Source organism: Alexandromys fortis, unplaced genomic scaffold (assembly GCF_014885135.2).
Source record: "Alexandromys fortis isolate MF-2015 unplaced genomic scaffold, M_Fortis_MF-2015_v1.1 scaffold_22, whole genome shotgun sequence".
NCBI classification, from domain to species: domain Eukaryota; kingdom Metazoa; phylum Chordata; class Mammalia; order Rodentia; family Cricetidae; genus Alexandromys; species Alexandromys fortis.
The window spans coordinates 1,347,407-1,369,702 of NW_026067900.1; the positions used below are offsets into that span (position 1 = coordinate 1,347,407).

At 45.6% G+C, this 22,296-nt stretch overlaps 1 protein-coding gene across 4 annotated transcripts in view; it reads right to left on the bottom strand.

The window, feature by feature from the left end:
- The window catches only part of Tln2 (talin 2), a 428,435-nt gene that overhangs the window by 164,524 nt on the left and 241,615 nt on the right, over positions 1–22,296 (bottom strand). For all 4 annotated transcript variants that reach the window (XM_050125928.1, XM_050125904.1, XM_050125914.1 and 1 more), the window contains 8 exons: positions 21,903–22,000; positions 19,994–20,123; positions 18,631–18,783; positions 16,302–16,444; positions 14,227–14,354; positions 5,093–5,156; positions 3,996–4,100; positions 2,289–2,444 (listed from right to left, as the gene is read on the bottom strand). In XM_050125928.1, the coding sequence (XP_049981885.1) occupies positions 2,289–2,444; positions 3,996–4,100; positions 5,093–5,156; positions 14,227–14,354; positions 16,302–16,444; positions 18,631–18,783; positions 19,994–20,123; positions 21,903–22,000 (977 nt within the window). The remainder of the gene's footprint in view (positions 1–2,288; positions 2,445–3,995; positions 4,101–5,092; positions 5,157–14,226; positions 14,355–16,301; positions 16,445–18,630; positions 18,784–19,993; positions 20,124–21,902; positions 22,001–22,296) is intronic.

Genomic DNA, 22,296 nt, shown 5'->3' on the forward strand with positions numbered 1-22,296 from the left:
AGAATAAGCAAATGTAACACGCCTTTACATAGCTAATAGTCCACAGCAGGCAAGCATCTATACACATAAAATAGTATCTTAAAGGGAAAAACAAAACTCTATATGCCTTTTCAGCATGTTCTCTGACCATAATGGAATCCAACAGAAAATCAATAGCAGAAAGACAACAGGGAGATCTCCAGACAACTGACCACGAGAGAACCAAAGCAGAAATCAATCACAGAGAGTCAGCAGAAAAGCACCAAAAACTGGGACATTAAAAAAAGCTGAGAGTAGGCAGAAGGAACTCCATATGAGAAGTCTTTACCTAACTTTACACCATGGTGAAAATATCAGTATACATTCTCTCTTTGGGGTGAGGCCATTAAATAGCTTGTTATAAATATATTCCATTTTTAAAATAAAATAATATTTTTAAGTACTTAGAATTCTTTGGAAAGGCCAACGGTATTGAAAGAGATATAACAAATATAATTGTCTCCAACTTACCTATTCCTGCCTTCCTTTTTCTTAAAATATAAATCATCTTTATTGATACAATAGAAAAAAAGCACAGTTATAATTAAAGACTTGAAAGCCACCCTGGAGTGGTTGCTACTCATGCAAGTGGCTTAGGTTTTTCTAGCTGTTAACAGGAGCAGAGGCACCACACTTAACCAAGCTCGGGATCACAGATGTTACAATGTAAATGCCTTTCCCTGAAGTTCCACTCCAAAGTCTTAAAGCGATTTATTCTAGTATGCCTAAACATCATGCTTATATGTATGCCAATTTTAAAACTCAGAAATACTCCATGATTTCCCACAATGAAAGAAGAGGACACAGCTCTCTGAGAACAAGCGTCTATGTTTGGGGGTCTGTGCAGCCCATCCAGCCACAGCTGTCTACAGAAGGTGAGACTCATCTGGGCCTATCAATCTATGATCAGATTATGTGACTCTGCTACTTTGCTTTTTATTTATTTTGTCTTAAACATTTTCCAAGATTTATTCATGTTACTGTGTGTGTGTGGTTAGCCTGCATGTACGCATGTGCACCATGTGAATGCTTTCCATGTGAATGCTTTGTGCCCATGACATTCAGAAGATCTTCCAGGACTGTAGTTACCCACGCTTGTGAACAACCACGTGGGTGCTGGGAATTGAACCTGGGTCCTCTGCAAGTCTCTCTATCCCCAAATATGTTTTAACTGCCAGCCTGACACAGTTTCAACTGGGAAGTCATCAAGATTGAATTGGTCAGTGGGGAAACTGTCTTGATTGTTAATTGATACAGGAAGCCCAGCCCATTGTGGGCAGTACCATTCCCTAAACAGAGAAGTTCCCCAACAGGATGAGAGAGGAAGCAACTATCAAGAGCAAGTAATTAAGGTTCCACGTGTTTACTGTGTTTATTCTCTCTCTGCTCTTGCCTCTGGATGTCTTGCTTTAAGTCCCTACCTGGACTTGCCCGCAACAATGGACTGAAGTTGCTTTTGGTCAAGGTTATTTTACCAGAGCAACAGAAAAGAAACAAGAACAGTAACCAATCATTCCTTCCAAACTCCTTTATACTTTTTAAAATGTCTTATTTTACAATGTCTACATGGAAATGTAGATTCCAAAGGCTTTAGTTGCAGTTAACAACTTCCAGTACTGTTTTACTTTTCTTCTTGCTCAACTTGCTTGGCAAACTACTTGCATTTTCAAGATTCACATGTAAATGTGTCCCCAGATGGCTACATAGTTATATTCTGCTAAGAGCAATTTTTGAAGTTGAGAGGCAGAGTAGAGGTCAGAAAGCCTGGAACAGCCAACTACTTTCTATGAATTTCACCCAATGCTGGACACTGTGAAGCAGTCACTACTATTCCATTTTAAGCTGGGGAAATCAGGGCTCAGAGAGGAGAGGTAACTTGAACAAGGTCACAGAGCTAGGAAGTGACATTGTAGAGTTTTAGTAATACCCCAGATTTCTACAATGTTTACATACAGCCTGTATTCTTTCTAGGCAGCTGGGCTCCTCAGCACAATAGTGCAATTCTGAGGACTCACACATGAGCCTTAGGGTTACAAGTTCACCTTACAGTCAATGAACTCCAAGAGGACTTGGATAGGACATGAGAGAGGTGGTACATGGAGGATCCCAGAGCTGCTCAGCCCCTTACTTCTGCTCCAGTGCCCTATACGCCCATAGACTGCACTACCTTCTCACTCTATGCCCTTTAAGACAAGCTGTACCCACAGGCTGTCCTCCAGTATTACCTAGGACCACATATATCAGTCCCCTCGGGGTCTTGCTGTCCCTACCAGTGTGAAGCTCTTGGGTGAAGCTGCCCAGCGCTTGACTGTGGTGAGGGGCCACTCCTGCAGCACCTCCTTGGTCTTCTCATCCACCCGCATGACGGAATCCTTGGTGATGCCCAGGAGGCGGGGAACCAGCTTGTTCTTGCCCTTCATTTTCTCCTGGAAAGAGGGAAGCCAGGGGTCATCAGCCTTTCTAGAATACACTTTTTTTTTTTAGTGTGTTTTACCTGCAGTTTGTTTATAAACCGTGTATGGCTTTTAGAAAAGCCAGGGGAATAACTCACTGAGAAAAAGGGATGGGGCAAGAGGACACCGGGACACTGGAGAAATTCATAAAAGTGTGCAGCTTCCTGTACAGAAACACTATTCAGCAGAGGGGCTGTTCCAAAGCTTTGTCAGAAAAAAGGGACTGAACTGGAGATACACCCAGAAAGAAACTGGAAGGTGAAATTCAAGTATTATCATCCCAGGATGTATGTGGGCGAGTAAAAAAAATCAAAGAGGTGTACTGTATAATTCAAACCCTTAAAGTGAACTCAAATGACCCAATTAGGATCTTCTTCTACAGAGGGAGAGATTCTTCCCCTTTAAATACATCCCTGCAATCCACTTCCTCTCCCAGCCCTTGCTTTTGCACAGTGACAGGTCTCAAGTCTTTGTGGCGTTGTGTTTAGGGCGTTATCTAGCATTTGAAGACTTGTCACTGTGTATATTCACTGTACACGCTGCGGTGCTATGCAGTTTCTTACAGGCATATAATGGATAACGAGCACCCCCATCCCAATTTTGTTTCTTTGATATAGGGCCCAGGCTGGGCTGGAACACACGGTAAGCATCCTGTCTCAGCTTCCTAAGTGCTGGGACTCCAGGTGATTCTGAAAACGGCATTAATGATTAATTTAATAGTTTTTCAAAATATAATGTTATCCATTAAAATAATTGATTCTTCCTTCACACTTATGCTAAACCTTTTGATTTGTTAATGATTTAGGAAGAACACAGGTGGATTTTTCCCCCCCAAGACAGGCTTTCTTTGTAGCTTTGGAGCCTGTCCTGGAACTAGCTCTTGTAGACCAAGCTGGCCTCGAGCTCACAGAGACCTGCCTGCCTCTGCCTCCCGAGTGCTGGGATTAAAACATTGAATAAGAATAATGGAAAAGAGAAAGCGCTTTAGCACAACACACACAGATGAGGGGGAGGGAGGGAGGGAGGGACCCAGCCAGGCAGGCAGGCAGGCAGATAGACAGACAGACAGACAGACAGATCTAGCTTCCTCACAAGAGGAGGCCACAGCATTGTCAGAACAGGGAATAGGAGAGAACAAAGCACTCTGTGACCCTCAAGCCCTCAAAAGATACCGAGAAGAGTTTGGTTCTTTTTAACAAAGGGTCACTTTCAGGACTGGGACAAATTAAGGATGACATGTGACACAAATTCAATTTGTTTGCCAGTGGTCAACCCTGATCACTTATTCTAGAGGACTCTAGGGCTTTGAGTCAGCTGACCTCCAAGAAGGTCAGAAGAGCAGCACCAAGACTGCTCCCTTGGGACGTGAGCAAGGCAGAGCTCTCAGGAGGCTCACACACTAGCCTGAACAGGAGGCTCACACACTAGCCTGGTGTTCACGTGCTATGGGTAGATCTGGGTCACGATTGGCCAGATGCCACATCTGCTTTAGGTAAACTGCACCCCCCAACCCCAGCCACTCACCTTCACCAGGAAAAAGGACACTCCATATGTCCGGAGGGACCGGGCGTGTTTGACATATTTGACCTTGGCTTCTATTTCGCTCATCTCCCCGCAGTTTTTATGCTCCTGCAAAAGCAACAGTGGGTGTGGGATGAAGATCTGTTACTGTAGCCAGCTATCAGCTGGACTCAGTGAGAGGAGGTCCCTACAGGTAAGGTGCCCAGGGATCAGGAGGGATGACATTTCTGCATCAGATCTCCCCCGCTCCTTCATGACATTGAGCCTGTGGGAGGCTTAAGTGCAGGGCTTCCCACGTAGGTAGGTTACAGCGGAGTGCAAGGACCCATGTCCATATCCAGCATGGGAGGAGTAGCTGCCCCAAGGACAACTGCATCCTCAGAGGACCCAATACCCAAAAGGACCCAGGGTTCACATTTTAAGCAATAGCAAGAAAGATGTCCCTCTCAGGACAGACAGGTGTCCTTCTACCATCGATTCGGAATGTGTTTTCTATGGAGCAAGACACATACATGTCTGATTTATTTGTGTTTGGAAAAGATATTGAATAAAAACGTTTTATATACACACAATTTATATTTTAGCTTCTATTTCTATTTCAAAATCAAAGAAGCTTTAGAGCTTGGATTCACCAGAATGTTTCAAGGTCATGCAGATAGCTGGGCTTTTCTTGTTGACTGTCTATGATGGACAAGTCACTGACTTTAAAAATAATCCGAGATTTTCGAAAGGCCCAAGCTCCCCAATTCTAGCTTCAAAAAAACCAAATCTCAGGACAAAGGAGTTCTTTGTGTCTTTCCCAAAGCAGCTTAATGGCCCATCACCTTGTTTCAATGTTACCAGCATAATGCCTTTGAAATTAAATGCATGCACGTTTTTTTCTCAGAAGAGCTAAGTAACCTTTAGCAAGAAAGTATGAATTAAGATAATAAATCTGTCCAAAGCAGAGCGGTCAGCCTCTATCCTCCTGACTCACGGATCATTCATTATAGAAGAATACATGCACGGGGCACCAAACTACCATGTGTGAGATGTGCCTCCGGAGAATGGATGAGGACGAAGGGGAAGGGGAAGAAGGAATTTCTGTACATTGCCAATACCTGAAATATCCGCTTCTCGGCTCCTCTCTGCTTGATGTATTCTTTCGGAAGGAATTCCTTTAGACTGAGGGAGAGAGGGGGAGGGGAGAGACAGCATTTACCACACTCTGTGGAGAAGCAGGGACTGTGGGTTAAACTCTCAGATAGGTCACCAACACTCCCAGCATCTCATGACATGATACTAGGAGGTAGCACCCAGGATGCACTTAAGAAAGACACTCCCAAGGGGAGGGGGCAGCTGATTTATTTAAAGGAGAGAGGTCCAGCATGCACTGCCAAGTGAAAAGACAAATGCTGCCAACACATACAGCATGCGTCCCTTTTCAAGACACAGAATACAGTATTTTTACTGTAAAAAAACATTTTATTTCAAAATTATAAAAACAATTATATTTTTTATTTATTATGTATACAATATTCTGTCTGTGTGTATGTCAGCAGGCCAGAAGAGGGCACTAGATCTCATTACAGATGGTTGTGAGCCACCATGTGGTTGCCGGGAATTGAACTCAGGACCTTTGGAAGAGCAGGCAATGCTCTTAACCACTGAGCCATCTCTCCAGCCCAACAATTATATTTTTTAAGGAAATCATGGGAAACTAATCTAATACTAATGAAAAATGTTTTCCCCAGGAAGAAGAAGGAAAACAAGAATGGATCGGATGAAACCAGGTTAGTCAAAATATCTTGTTTTAGGGTTTTTTCATAGTGGAACAAACAAAATCGCCAAGAAATAGCTAAAAATCTAAAGTACATTGGTACAAACTTTAAGAAAGTACATTGTGTTGACACTATTGCTATCAGAAAAATAACAACTCCAAGTAATTTTGGAAAACAGTCCTTTGACTATACATCCCTAGTGAGATATACCTTAAGACAAAATAAACAAAAGAAATAAGAACCAAAATGTTGACTTACTATTTAAATTTTATTATTTATCATCATTTAATATGTCATGATGATTGCATGTGCATGTTCATATGTGTGTATGGGCACACTTGTGTGGAGATGTCTGTTCTCTTTCTACTTTTACATGGGTTAGGAAGAGACTTTCTGACCAAGGCCCTAGGAGTAAAGGATCCCATTGGGAATGAGTCACCCAAGGTCACAGTGCCTGGTTCCAACTCACTCCTCCTTCTTGGGTTCCAGAGACACTGACTATACCACTGCACACTCATGACATTCACTGAGATCAGAATTCCAATGCCTGTGGAGAGGAAGGGAGGGAAGGGGAGGGGATGGGAAGGGAAAGGAGGAACCAACCACACAGGTAGGGTGAGATAGTACCAGTTGACTTTTTTTTTTAAGTGCCCAGACACTGCTGGAATCAGAGATGAGTGATTTGGAAGAAAACCAGACCTGGTCTCAAACCCAGATGTTCACTAAAACTCAAGTTCTTTCCTTTTATGGGTTACTTTTATTGTTTATATTTGAAGGTATATAATACGTTTGATAGACACAGGCATATTGAAAGAATTACCATAACAAGCAAACTAGTATACCTATCGGCTCATAATGTTGGTGCACGTCAGGGATGAAGCAGCTAAACACTTTCTTAGCAGATTTCCAGGAGACGTATTGACTAGGGTCCCTTGCTCTTCAGTCATTTGTCCACAGAACTGAACCTGCTCTGTGACTTCCACCATCCCTCCATCTTGCTGCTGTCTCTATCTGCTTTCTCTCTCTCCCCCCTGGCCCCCATCTCCTCTCCCTCTCCCCTTCCCTCCATCTGAGGAACAAACCCAGGCCTTGCACATGACAGGCAGGTGTTCTGCCAATGAGTTATATTTCCCTCCTCCACACGCAGCGTTTCAATTTCTCCGTCTTGCTTATTTCATTCACACGTCTTCAGGTTCATCCATGTTATCAAACGGGCAGGGTCTCCTTAAAGGCTGATTCCTATTTTCTCATACATATACTAAAACCCCATTTTCTTAGGTAAAATTGAAGCTGCCTGAACCAGCAATTCCAACAGAAGAGTCCCTGGTGTGACAATACACTGAGAATGGGTAGGGAAGCTACTACTGCTGGGGACAATGTTTACTGTCCCCACATGTCCCAGAATTGCCACCAAAGGGGCAACAGCCACCTCCACACTGGCTTTAAATCACCTGAAGAGCAAAGAGGATTGTTATAGCTTACATTTGCTGACAAGAATGTGCCCAATTCACGAGGAGTGAGGGCTGAAAGGGGACACACAGAGATGTGAAGTGTCCCCCTGGCAGAGGCTACAGGAGCTTGAAGTGGCAGGAACGGAGCAGTACCACCAAAAGGACACAGAAAACCAGCTTCGTTTTCACTTCGGTCTTTACAGTTGAGTCACCAAATAACAACAACAGCATCACTAGCTGGTGTCCTAGACACTGCAGAGTGTGGTCCCTGGATCAGCAGCATCAGCACCAGCTAGGAACCTGCTAGGTGCGTCAACTTTCAGCCTCCCCAGGACATGCTAAGGGGCTCGAGCTCAGTGGCATATGTCAGCAAGCCCTGGTTCTGAGCGAGGCAGAGGCACCACAAGCCCTGGGCAGCCAGCTCAAATTACAAACCAAAAGACTTGGACTTGACTCCAGATTTCAAGATCAAAATGTCTGTGTGGCTGGGAGTCCTGGGTAAGCTCTGGTGGCTTGCGGCAAGACCATGGCTTGAAGGAAGTCCTGGGTGAGCTGGGAATGCCTGGAGCGGCCACAAAAAGTGACCATCTTAAAATGAGGGTGAGAAAGGCACATGGGCCCATCTGCAACCATAGCCCGAGACATTTATAAATAGCAGAAACTTGTGCCTCATTGTCCTGCAGCCCAGGGCATGTGACACCAAGGTGACCCTATGTTCAGTCATCTGGAGAGGGTTGCGCCCTCCAGAGTGGAGGGACGCTGAGTCCTCATCCAGGTCATGAATACACTAGCTGAATACCTCATCTTTACAAGGGTCCTGACGGTATCCTGAGGTCCCATCTACATGATCTTGATGGCCTCGCAGCATCCTAAAGACCCCTCTTGTTAAGTCTAGCATGTGGGCAATCCCTGAAGTGTGGAAGGGACCCATTAATCATAGCAGACTGGAAGAAGCGCAGAAACTGGGTCTGAAGATTTATTTTACCCTCGCAGTGGTTCTGTGATCCCCAACTAGTCCAAACACTAGTACAGCCAGCCCAGGCAGCCCAGGCCACTGCCCGGGAACTCAAGAGTCAGCATAGGGCTGGATTAATCCAGATATTGCTGGTTTGCTGTGTTCTTGAGTTGGAATGTCATAAGGCAGGCAAGCTGGGCCTGGAGGCTGGACAAGGAACAGACAAGGAAGGAAGGTGTCACTTGTCCTCATTTAACCACCCTGGCAGGAGAGCTCTGGGCTGTGAGACCCACAAATAGGTACAAGCAATAGGGAAACACTGATGCAGACAGTTGTCTCTTAGCACAGTTTGCTCTTAATGCAGTGGGACACAGATGGTGAGGTGCCGGGGGCAGGCCACAGCCGAAGGAAAGCCCAGGTTGGAAGGTCTCCTGCATGATCAGTCTGAAAGCACAGGCTCAAGTCAAAGATTCCACAAAAGCACACCAGCTCGGGAGGGGGAAGTACTGTTTGAACTGGCACCAGCTTAAAAACTGATTCGGGCCTCCTACTGTGCCAAGAGCTTTGCTTGTTGACAATAGAATTACCTAGAGTTAGTGGGGGAAATTTTCCAAGTTCACTCGGAATTCTTTCAGAACCCAGATTCATCTCTGGGATTGCTTTGTTCTCTTGGTAAATACTTGACTGGAAGGACGGCCCAGGGAGCAGAGGCGCCAGTAGCCATGGTCAGAGTCTTCCTCTGCCTGTTTCCTGCCTGCCCGCCCTCCACCAAGAGACACTACCTTCACACAGACACACAGAACCTTTGGGGCTGGTGTGAACACCTAGTAACCTACTCTATCTCCACCCTGTGTGAGGAGGACAGGTTCCCACCTCAGAGCCAGACTACAGCAACTATCTTTTGAAATGTGATGCTAATTGGGAAATACTTCATATCATAAAAAGCTTATTATCCATTATTTATATGCCTGTGTGGTGGTTTGAATAGGTAAAACCCCCATAGACTCATGTATTTAAATGCTTTGCCCAGAGGAAGTGGAGCTATTAGGAGGTGTGGCCTTATGGAGTAGATGTGGCCTCCTTAGAGAAAGTGTGTCACCATGAAGGCAGGCTTTGAGGTCTTAGAAGCTCAAGTATGGCCACTGGGACACAGACTCCTGCTGCCTGCAGATCAAGATATAGAACTCTCAGATGCTTTTCCAGCTCCATGTCTGCCTGCACGCCTCCATGTCCCACCATGATGATCTTGGACTAAACCTCTGAAACTGTAAGCCAGCCCCAATTAAATGTTTTCTTTTATAAGAGTTCCCGTGGTCATGTGTTTCCTCACAGCAACAGAAACCATAACTAAGAAAACCTGTCATGAAGAAGTCCATGTTAACGGTACCACGTTTGATTTATTGAGTGTTTGTGTATGTAACTGTGCCACATGCACAGGTGTGTCCCGTTCCATCACTCTGTGCCCTATTCCCTTGATAGTAAGTGTCCCTAAACAAATCTGGGGCAAGAATGGCAGCCTATAGGTATCCTCCTGTCTCAGGGAGCCACAAGGTAGCTGGGGATTTGAACTCAGGTCCTTGTGCTTGTGCAGCAAAAATCCTTACGCACTGAGCTCCTCCTTTTAAGACAGGGTCTCATGTAGCCCAAGCTAGCCTTAAGCTCACTAGGTAGCCAAGAATGACCCTTTCTGAGTCCCGAGTTTACAGGCGCAGGCCATCAAACCTGGTTCCTTCTTGACATCTCTAACAGGAGCTACTTTCTTGGAGTTAGTTCTCACAAATATTTTAACATATTCTATTCTCCCTGTAGCTATGAATAATAACATACCCGTTTTTTCCTTGTGGGTGTGTTTTGAAACACAAAAGAGGCAAATTCTGGGATGTATTGCTTCCTCTAAGAAGTCACTGGTGTTTTCAAGCATTCTGAAATGTGACACTCCGTGCCTTTTCTAGTTCCAAGATCACCTGAGGCTAGAGAGATGGCTCAGCAGTAAGGCCTGGGGTTCGAGTCCCAGCACCTAAATGGCAGCTCACAGCCATCTGTAACTCCAGTTCCTGGGGGTTCTAATGTCCTCTTCTGGCCCTCCTCAGCTACCATGCTGGAATATACATATACATAAACAAGCAAAAAAAAATCCACACACACAAAATAAGAACAAATACGCTATGAAAAACATTTACTTGTAGTCGTAAACATTTTGTAGCTGAGAATGTCCCTGACCCCTGGTCCCCCTCCTCCACCTCTAAGGGTCTGGGATGCGAGAAGTCCGTGCTCCTAGACAAGCACTACCACCTGAGCTAAAGCCCCGTCTCCATCTTCTGTAATTTTGCCGATGCTGGGGACCCAACACCAGGCTCTTACACATCAGCACCCCCTCAATAATTTGGTTATGAACAACTTCAGACACAGTAAGCCGTTGAAGATTCACGTAGTGAGCACTTTACTCACTCATCTCTTAATGTTACCGCCATTCAAGTCCCACCTGTAACAGATGACCTCATGTCTCAGGCTCATCAGTAACTCTCATCTTCACCAACACTAAAGGCCTATGGGAGGCTTTCACTCAAGACTCCTTCACATTTTCCATGGGCTTCTAAGGCTCATGGACGGAGTCGTGATTACAATGTTTTGCGTTGCTGCTGATTTAGGAGTTATTTCTTCTTTAAACTGGCCTGGGTTGTGTCCGTCTCTCTCAGCAGCTTCAGCTCCGGGACCATAGTCTCCCCACCTTATTAGAAACAGTTCACACTCAGACCACCCTGCAGTTAATGCAAAAGAGACGATGCTGTGCTAACAGCAACAACCGCTCCATCATGAGGTCTGGAGCTCAGAGCTCAGCACCTCCATCAGGTGGCTGACAAGATCCTGGGATCCCAACTCCAAAAGATGGATATCTTTTTCTGGCCTTGCTTCCACCCACACAGAGCACAGACGCATGCACGGACATATAAATATCAAAAATAAAATTTAAAGAGCAGACAAGGTAGACTTAAGGAATCATCAAAGAAGTAGTATGCGGTGTCTTTCTGTCTTCTCTACACTGCTGCAACTTCATAAATAAATATGCCAGTCTTCGGGGAATTAAAGGACAACGCTGTTATTTTGTTTTTAAAGCTTTACCAAACAGTCAGCCATGAAAAACATACATACAAATAAATAACATTATATGGACTGAGCAGGTTATATTTAGAAATGTGTGAGTGTGTGTGTGTGTGTGTGTGTGGTAGGTGAGTTCTGATGATTTTATTCAGGTCTCAGGCTTCTGTGGACCATGTCTTTACCTACTGTGTCATCTTGCTGGCCCATTTTCTTCTTCTTTCCTTTCTTTCCCCCTCCCTCCTTTCTTGAGACAGGGTCTTGTTATGTAATATAGGCTTGCCTAAAACTTGCTAAGTAGTCCAGGCTGACCTCCAACTTGCAACCTTACCTCCCTCCCCTCCCCTCAAGACATGGTTTCTTTGTGTACAAGTCCTGACTGTCCTGGTCTTGTAGACCAGGCTGGCCTCAAACTCACAGAGATCCACCTGCCTCTACCTCCCGAATGCTGGGATAAAAGGTGTGCACCGCCACCACCTGGCTCTAATGTGCAGACTTGTCGGGATGATCCTAAGTGCTGGGATTCCAGGCACGTCCCAGCATGCCTGGCACTGATTTCTGTTATTCTAAATCAGAATCTTTGCTAATGTGGTGCGGAGTCTAGAAATCACTGAAAAGCTTGCGGGAGAGTCAGAAGACGCTGTTATGAAAATGTCCCGAGTATGCTGATATTAAACACAAAGAAAAAAACTTTTTAAAAATCATAATAAATACGCTTGTTATGCACACTCCTTTACATCTTGTTCACCTATTACATGGCTGAGATTCCCAGTGGCTCTGTTCATCCTGGCCCTCTTACAAGTTCAACCTTCCCAAAGTTAAGTTTGCAAACTCTTAATTGTTTAGGTGAAAAGCAGGGAGGAAGGCTACATGCAACAAAAGAAAAGAAAGAATGAGAGAGAGAGAAAGTTACCAGGTCTCCTAATGTAAGTCTAGCCAGTCACTAGGGATAACCTAAGCAAAACTAGCATCCAACATTCAATCTACAAATCAGAAGTGTGGCCCTGCAGGTTTGTTTTAATTAAGAGGGGGGCTCACCTCCTCAGCAATCTTCACCAATACAGTAGAAACAAGAACATACACAATTAAGTATCTACAGTAAATGAAAAAGCTTCATTACCTAGACTAGATCTGGTCTAATTAAAAAGTAAATCAAATGCAAGAGAAGAAATAATTGCTACCAGGCATAACAAGTTTGTTTTAATTTAGAATCTAAGCAAGGGGACACAAACTACTGAGAGATGCAGGCTTCATCTAGGAAAAGAAAGTCCTAAGCAATACAACTACCTAACATCGGCTGTTAGATGATCAGATGGCCAAGACATTTTGGTTGGTGTGAGCATGCAGCTTACAACAGGACCAGTCTGCAGTGACATCTGTCAGACCAGCACCAGACTGACTGCTGTACAAATGGCTATCAACAAAGGAAAGGAACACCCATCTGGGTGACAGAACACATGACATCAAGGAGGTTAACAAGGCTGTAGCTATGGAAGCCTAAAGCGAGTGACGTATTTGACTTACAGTGTCTTTGTCTCCTTAATCTGCCCTCCATTTTCTCCTGTTTATTTGCAGTCACTGTGGAAGCAGAGGTCAGCTGAGAGACTGACCGAGTGTGAGGTTTGAATTTGTGAATGTGAAATCCATGAAAAGAACACAAGCATGGTACCTTTAGCAAGGCGCATAGTGTCACAGAACAGAAGGACACATTTCCCCAGGGATCCTACAGAAGGCAGCCAGTCCGGCCGTGGAGAACGGGGCCCAGAGGAGCACTTGGCCAGACAACTTATCTGGGAAACAGGGACTATCGTAACAGGAACTGTTCAAGGCCACCTCAGACTCAAGGTTGCTGAATGCATATTATAGCATAAAGCCTCACATTGCAAAAGCTCCTGGGGTTCATTAACTCAACCTAATGTTGTAGTGTCTTTTCTTTAACAGCACAGTTCGGACCACATAGCAAGGTGTGCTGACATTGCCTGAGCTCAGGAGAAAAGCTGGCCTTTCTTTCATTTTTTCTCAAGGGCACAGGCTGCTTCCAACCTTCTACCAAAGAGAACATGAAGGTTCAAAATGCTTGCCTTACCCTCGCCCCTCAAGCCACCCCCAGCACTACAGATGACCTACTGAAGACATCTTGAGATGGCCAAATCTTCCTCTGGCGGAATTCACATAAGCTTCCCACCCCACCTCCCTCCAGGTTATAATTCTAGGTGGCCCGGACACTGATAAGAACGGTAGATTATTTTTATCCTCATCCAAAAGCATCACACTAATGGAATTAGAGCGGGAAAAGGAGAGGGAGGGCAACAGATAAAGAACAGCGTCAAAGGACGCAATGCACAAAGCCCCTAGGAAAGTTCAGATCCACGCCAAGGCAAAGGCAACCTCAGGCAAGCAAGCGGCAGCCTGCCCAGTAGGGTGCTTTCAAGAGGGTGAAGCCAAGGGCCCCTGTTCTATATGGCCACAGTGAACCTGTAAAGTCACCTTTCTTATGTAGGCACCAGAGTACAGAGGTAGAGAAAAGAAACCACCCCGTCCTTCTAGAAAAGAGAGACAAGGCCAGGACTGGGAATCCATGTGTACACCGTGCTCCCAAAGCAACCAAGAACTGTTAAGATTCTAATAAAGAATTCAAACCTAGGCTGGAGAGTTGGCTTAGCCATTATCCTGTTTGGGGTTCCAACATCTTAAAAGAGCTGGGTGTGGGAACCAACTGGCCAGGTATCACAGACTCTCCAGCAAAGAAAGAATCATCTACTGTGGGGACGAAGAATGGGTAATACTGACAGTCACGAGTCTGTATTTTTACATATCTTACTCTACCAACAACATCTGCATTTTGGGTCCCAAACTCAGCTGAATGAAAGTCAATTCATATAACCAATTGGGACAAGAGGTACCTCTTGGGTTCCTCCTCGAAAGTCAACAGGGGGGAAGAGGGGGATGAAAAATAATGGAGGGTCACTTACTCTAAGAATCCAGGCTTGTGTTTATGCTCCACATGAGGTCCAAACTGTATCTGGGCTTGAAATCCACCAAACTCACACGCCTTCTCGAAGGAGACAGGGTGAGATCCATTCAGGATGTCATCCCGTGCCTGAAACACATGAAGAAGGAAGGGATTCAGGGGCTTCACTTTTCCAAGTGACACATTCCTGACTCAAGACAGGTACTGCAGACAAGCAGCCACAGTGAATAGTGGGGTAGGCAGTAACAAGGCTCAAAGAAAGGGAGGTTTTGTGTTCCCCTTTCAAAGTGGACAACAGCACGACAGGTACCTAGATTATCGAAAGACAATTAAAGAAATAAATCAACCTCACTGGTAATGTAGGAAGGCAGACGAGACTGTGAAAAAGAAAGAGACAATGGAATCGTGTGAAATGCCCGGATTTATATGGGTTAATTTGCTTCACCTGAGCCTACGTCATAAAACCAGCAAGAAAAATATCTACAAAGAGGTAAAACCATGGGATCTACTAGGAGAGACAGACAGACAGATATGTACTCCCAGACCCAGACAAGAGACCAGTCTGAGGACATAAAGGGCCCAGCAATGCAAGATTCTACATGAAAGCTCTGCTCCCAGCTCTCCTGGATCATACTGGCTGGTCCTACTTATCCCTCACCCTTCTCTCTTCCTTTTCTCTAGCTCCATGACCCAGAACACTCTGAGATGGATGCTCTCAGCTATTACCTTGGACTCTAAATGTGAAAAGTTTCTCCTAACTGCCCTGCTAGCTCCCTTCCTTTCTGCCTTCCAGCACCATTCAATACCAGTCTTTCTTCTGCAGAAGTCAGCAAACAGTAAAGCATCTCAGACCTTCGGAGGACTCAGTCTGTCTTACAACTACCTACCCACTTCTGCTAGTTAATCCAAGAGTAGACACAGAAAAAGGACAAACAGTTATGCAATGGGTGAGGGGATCTGCCGATACAGAATGCTTACATAAATCACTTATTTACTTTCAATACTGCCGGAAGGCAGGGCTACAGTTTGCAGGCCTTGCACCATTTCTAAGGGCAGACAAGCATGTAAAATGAAGGACAGAAGGAATTTGGGGTGGTAAAAAATTCTAAAGAAACATGGTCAATTCCTTGAGTCAAAAGAAGCCCCCAGTCAAACTAGTACAAAGCCCATATCATATATGCCAAGGGATCAAAACTCAGGTGTTAAATGATTGTCTGAGCTTAAATAATGAGTTAACAAGGACATAGGAGGTGACTGAGCAGACAGCTCGGAGCTAATGAGAAGTACTGATTTCTGGCCAATATTCCTTTATAGTCTTGAGATGTTATCTTGTGAAATAAGATCAGTTAAACTAATCCAACTGCCTCCTAGGGTTTGTCTGGGGACAACGATGGCCACTAGGTCCTAAACCCAAGAAGCCCCAGAGAGGACCTGGCCCTCCTCTGGATAACCAGCCGATTATTCCAATGCTAATTCCCACCAGAGACTGAAGAACAGCACCTCTGGACTCGATCCAGATTCTGTCCTCCATGTGGGAACTGGAGATAGGCACCTTCTCTCCACAAGACCATGCAGAAGTCTCCTGCAGCTCACTTAAGGCTTTAGTGTCTTTTCGGTTGCTGTAATAAAATGCTGACAAAGGCGGCTTAAGGGAGAAAGAGTTTATCTGGCTCACATTCTAGGTTACAGTTCACCATTCTAGGTTACATTCAGTTTGCCATTCTAGGTTACAGTCCATCATTCTAGGTTATAGTCCGCCATCATGGGAAAGTGGGGCGGTTGTCACTTGAAGCAGCTTACCACTTTATATCCAGTCAAGAGTAGAGGCAATGCTAGCTCCGAGTATGGACCCTCTCTCTCTTATTGAATCAAGACTCTGCAGCCTAGGGAATGGTGGCGCCCACAGCAGGTGGGTTTTTCTACCTTAATTAACATAACTGAGACACGCCCACAAGTCAACCTAAACTGGGCACCAGCTCATTGAGAATCCCTTCCCAGGTGACTCCAGGTGCTGTCAGGTTGACAATGAACACTAGCCTTCACACCGGTCTGTTGTCTGACCAGGAAACACCATACCTGGACATAAAGCAAGTTCAACTGCACCGGGTCTCTGGAATCCACATTCTGATCAGAGTAAAAGAACTTCCGCCGAAGAAGCAATGTTTCATTTTCATCCACGCCTTGCTCTCTGAACGTCCGGCTGTGATCTAGCCAATTTACTGCAGCAGGAGACAGACAGATGGACAGGGTTTACCACTCACTGCAGCAGCCTGCCGTGGAAGTAGATTTCCATAAATGACGATGGTTTGCTTACGAATACTTCTTAACTTTGTGCGATGGCTGACACCTACCATATGCAAACCCTCAGCCATTCCCAAAGTTAGCTACCGTACCACAGTGCATTGGTGAAATGGAGAAGTGGGGGTGAGGGAACAGGGAAGTCAGTGTTTGCACTAAGAAACCAAGCCGTATTGTATGAGAGTGTCTGGACTCTGGGTCCTCAGGGGTTGGTTGTGGTTGGGAAGAAGGCTATGGGACCGTCCTAGGAAACCTGCTAGGAGGAGGTGGGCTCTACAATCTGGCCCCACTTCCTGATGATACAATGTGAGCAGAAAGCCCCCTCTTGCTGCCTCCATGCCTTCCCTGCCGAGATGGAAGGCATTCCCTTGAACTGTGCACCCAAACTTTCCATTTCCTAAATATCTGTTTTTCTTTTGTTGATTACATTTTATTTATTTAATGTGTGTGAGGGTGTGCGTGTGGCTATGTTGTGGAATACACGCGCGCACACACACACACACACACACACACACACACACACACACACACACGGGAACCGGCTGTCTCTTCAAACCATACAGGCCCCGGCATCAGACTCAGACCATCAGGCTTGTCAGCAAGTGCCTTTACCCACTGAGCCACCTCGCCCACACTTAAATATCTTCTTGTCAGGTTGGTCACAGCAACGAGACAAATAACACACTGTGTCAGTTTTCCCTGAAATCAAGAGAAGTCACTTCAATCTTATCCAGTGAGATGGTTTAGGACACCCTGGATAGAACAAGTTTCTCTGATCTCCAATAGGAAATAGGGAGAAAATGAAAGTCATGAGGAGGCGCAGAGACTCAAAACCAAGAGCTAGAGATGGCATCGGCTGCGGTGGGCCAGCTTGAATCTGAAGTCATCCTAAAAACCCTGTCCTCACATGGTGGTTCACGGGAATCAGCCATTCCCCTGCTCACTCCCTGAGGCCCCCTGTGCCCTCTCCTCCTCACCCTCTCCTCCCCTCCCCACACCCCAAGCTCACTGGGCTAAGTATTTATGAGCAGTCTCACCAAATGCTAAGCGACTCTGGCAGAAGAAACCTGTCTGACAGATCTCCTCTCCTACAGCCACCTGGGAGGGCACTGCGCACACATTAATAAATCCTCGGATTTGTCTACTAACGGCTTCTGGAAAGAAGTCTGTAACTGGAAATTTAATGAGGTAGAAAGAGAAGGGAACCGAGGAGGGCTCAGAGGAAATGGCAGGCCCACCAAAGATCAATAAACATTATGAAAGTGATGATGTCATCCCCGAGCCACAGCAGGAACAAGGCTGGAAGGGAAGGAGGCCAGGTGATGGACTAAGCTCCACCGGGGAAGGGCGGGCAGCACGGGGCACACGGCAGGGCTCTGGGTGCATGCAAGGACATCTGCTGCTGTTGTACACATTATCCATGTGGCTGTGGGAGGGACATTGCTGTGACAGACCAATCGCACTGATCTTAATCGCTAAGGAAATAATGAATCTAGGCCTGGAACTGCAGACTATTAGCATCTTTCTCAGGGACAGCCAGAAAGAACTTTCTGATGGAGGCACCCCGCTGAAGGAGTGCTGATTACCACCCCAGCCCACACTCCTGAGCTAGCTTCCAGGGCTAAGGGATTCAGAGGGACACAAATGATCAACATAAGGAAGGCTATTATCACACACACACCCACACACACACACACACACACACACACACACACACACACACACACACTCCATGCACGCACAAATCGCAAGGGAAAACTAAGAGAGCTGGAGAGGGAACTTGCTTAGTTATTGCATATGCTATTCTGGCACATTTGAATCACAATACACTAATTAGACTTTTAGCACTACAGTAGGAAATCGTGAACACAATTTATATATTTGATATGAAGTTCTTTTTAGATGTCAAAGATTATTAAAGCCACGTTACTACTTGTAATCACCATCTTTTAGTGAGACAAACCAAAACATTTACAAATTAAAAAAAAAAAAACCAACAACAACAAACAAAAAATCCAAAGTGTCTCTCAGGATGTGGATGGTGGCAGGGATTCAGGCTCTGAGGGACTGTGTACCTGGGCCACCAGTCTCCCCATCCAAGACTTACAGTCATCATCCGTGTGGAGCTTGGCCTTCAGCTTCTCCATCTTCCGCTCATCTCGTAACAACGTCCTGTCCTTTTTGAGTGTGCCTGTCCCTTCCTCTTTCTTTTCTTCAATGGTTTCTTGGATTAAAGAGTATTCTTCATAATTCGTTATTCCTAATAACAGAAATTGGGTCATAACTATACATTATTAAATTGTTACCAACTTCTACTTAGGGCCCGGGGTGCTGCAAAGGGTCCATGTGAGGGCCAAGGTGGTCACATGCTACACAGTTCCAGTCCAAACAAAGGCTCTGCGGGCTGGGAACCCATAGTCAAGGTGTTAAGTACAATTTTCTCTACAAGCATACTTGTATACACACTCTTTCTTTCTCTGTGTCTCTGCCCTCCTCTGAGTCTATGACACCTGTGTTTCTGCCCCCCCTCTCTCTCTGAGGCCAAACCTAAAACATAAAAGAAATGCATCTATCACTGAGCCATATCTCCACTACTCCAGTAACTTTTATTTATTTATTTATGCAGTTACTTATTTGGAGACCCAGTCTCACATTGTGGTCCTATCTGGCCTAGAACTCCCTATATAGACCATGGTGGCCATGAAGTCACAAAGACCTGTCTGCCCTGCCTCCTGCTTGCAGGGATTAAAGCTGTCTACTACCTTGCCCTGCCTCCATTAAATTTGAGAAACAAAAGCAAGATAGAATAAGGCAGGACCCTATCAAACAAGAAGTGTGTGGATGAACTGGGCCCTTCCCTGAAGGGAAGCCCAAGATAGAGAAGATTCCTTTCACCCAGCATTTGAAGGGCTTTTTTTTTTATTAAGTGTTAGCATTTTTCTTTGTTTTTGATATTTATTTATTATGTATACAATATTCTGTCTGTGTGTATGCCTGAAGAGGGCACCAGACCTCATTACAGGTGGTTGTGAGCCACCATGTGGTTGCTGGGAATTGAACTCAGGACCTTTGGAAGAGCAGGCAATGCTCTTAACTGCTGAGCCATCTCTCCAGCCCCTGAAGGGCTTCTTCATTGAAGTTGTTCTCTGGAGAGACTAAGCAACAGGAGGTAAGTCTGTGAGAGTCACATTAGCTGTTACCATGAGAATTCAAGAGATAATTGTCATCAGTGGGGAAGGGTGAATCACACGATCAAAAATCATTTTCACTGAGAAACTCCTTTTTGTTTTCTGCGAAGGGAAATAAAAGCTCCCAACCACGGTTCAGCGAGAAGTTTTATACCAGCTAGAGGCCAGGCAAATGGAGAGGCTGGACAGAACTTTCTGGGGTGTGGGTGGAACTCAGCCTGTGAGTACTGAAGGGGAGGGTGTGGCCACGGCAACCACGGAGGGGAGAGCTGAGGTGCTCACCTATCCGGCTGCAGATGGTGACCAGGAGCTCTCCAACTGTCTTAGAGTCGTCCACCATCACCGTCTTCACAGCGCCATCCAGCATGCGGATTTTCTGAGGCCTTTGTTTCTTCTTGTACTCCAAGATATCCTAGACACAAGCAGCACACGCCCCACACACTGAGTGAAAAAAAAAAAACACGACAGCACAGGACACAAGCGGCAACGCCCACACACTGAGTGGAAAAACACGGCAGCACGGGACACTTTTCTTTGGAAGCCAAGTACCCAGAAGATGCCTCCATCTTCCTTTGTGCAAAACTTTCCCGAAAGCTTTCCTAAGCCTGCGCGGGGGGCGCTGCAGTGACTCGCACACCGAATTCCGAGAGCTAAGTAACGACTTTCATGAGGATTACAAAAACCTCTCGTAATAAGATCGTCCTTCAAGAGGGAATACTTGAGGCTCACAATGACTGAAAACCACTCTCTCTGAAGAGAAGATGGCTGTGCGCTCCAGCGGCTGGGAAAGAGCAGCACTCATGAGACTCAGGAGAGGGCCATACTTCAAACAGCGGCATCGGAGTCGGCAGCCATGTTTTGCCACCAGAAACAATTCTTACTACCCCCACACAAGGTGAACGTTTCTTCTTAAAATGATACTTCAGAACATTTGCTATATATACTTACTGTGTACGTAGTCTACATAATGAAAGACATAAATAACATCCCCAGAAAGCTTCAGAGAAGGTGCCTATCGAAGCAAGAATAGTCTAACAACTGCACGATAGCATGGCAACGGTAAGGATGCGGTGGGGGTTACTTCAAAATAGGAGACCCCATTTTCACTTTAATTCTTAGAAACAGAAACACAGATGGGGAGAGTAAGTACCACAGACTAACTGGACATTCCACCCAGGCTTTATGGAATCCTGGTCCGTCTGACAAGCCCACTTCATTGGGCACACAAAACCCCAGGATCCTGGAGGTGTGAGGAGGGGGGGGGGAGAAGAGAGACAGCGCTCAGTGTCTTTTTCTTCATCACTTAAACTGCAGGGTAACTTTTGTCACTGCCTCTGAGAGCTAATAAATAACTGCATCTCCAGTTGATGGTCCCGCCCCGCCCCCCCTCCCCCCCAAAAAAACAAGCTCTGGGCAGTCTTTGGGCACCTCTGCTTTCCTTCACGTGGTCTGTTTCTGACCCAGTCCAGGGACACCTCGAATCTACTCAAGGAAGATAATGTATCTAGTATCTCACAGCCAGCCACCAGCCCAACTCTGCTCAGCCTGGAGCTGCTGCTCAGCATACTGATCTCAAAATGTTTCAATACCTCTGTGGAATTCCAGGCATCTGAGATGGCTAGAACCTGCTCTCCACCTGTGAGGACAGCCCTACAGGTTCTTTGTATGGGAATTGTTCATAAGAAGCCCTTGGATTAGAACATTGCTACAGTGGGTTTTCATAGTTGGTTTCCCAGCAGCGAAGCAATGAGAAAAATAGGACCAGTGGATCAGCAAGATGAAGCCGTGGGGAAAGGTGCTTGGTACCAAGACTGTTTAGTTATGGAAGGAAAGAACCAACTCTTGAAAGTTGTTTTCTGGCGTCTTCATGCATGCCATGAAACATACAAATTCACATACACAGACATACAATAAGGAAATTATTTTTTAAAAAATTAATGATGGGGCTCAGGAGACAGCCCAGTGGTTAAGAGCACTGAGTGCTCTTCCAGAAGACTAAGGTTAGATTCTCAGCATGCACATGGCAGCTCACAGTAGTCTGTAACTCCAGTTTCAGGGGATCCAATGCCCTCTTCTGGATTTCAAGTGTACTGGTCAAGAAAGATTTAATTGCCTCACATGCAATTAAATCACCCAAACATGTAAAAATAGATTTAAAAAAAAGGAAAAGAAAACAGGGCCAACAACATACCCCATTCCGCAGCATGTAGTAATCCAGTGTCCGTCCTGCTTCTAGCCAAATTCCTTTCCTGGGGTCTTCATCAGAGAGAAACAGCCCATAGTCAGAGGCTGCAAAGTAAACAGAAAAAAGGGGCCAAGTGGGAACAACGCTATCACTGGCTCAAGCACACCAACTCAGCAAGGAAAAGAGGCTGTCTATCAGCAGAGAGACCTGCTTCTTACTAAGAGCAAAAGAGCATCCTCAACCCCGGGGAAGCAGGGACCTCCCTGCAGAATCAAAGGTCACCGCAAGATCCATGCATATGGACCATTGGGCTAGAGGTGTGTCTGCAGTTTAAGAGAATCATGTGGTTCCTGGTTTCTAAGTCTCATTTAGCCAGGTACTCACAGCCCTGAAAAAATGG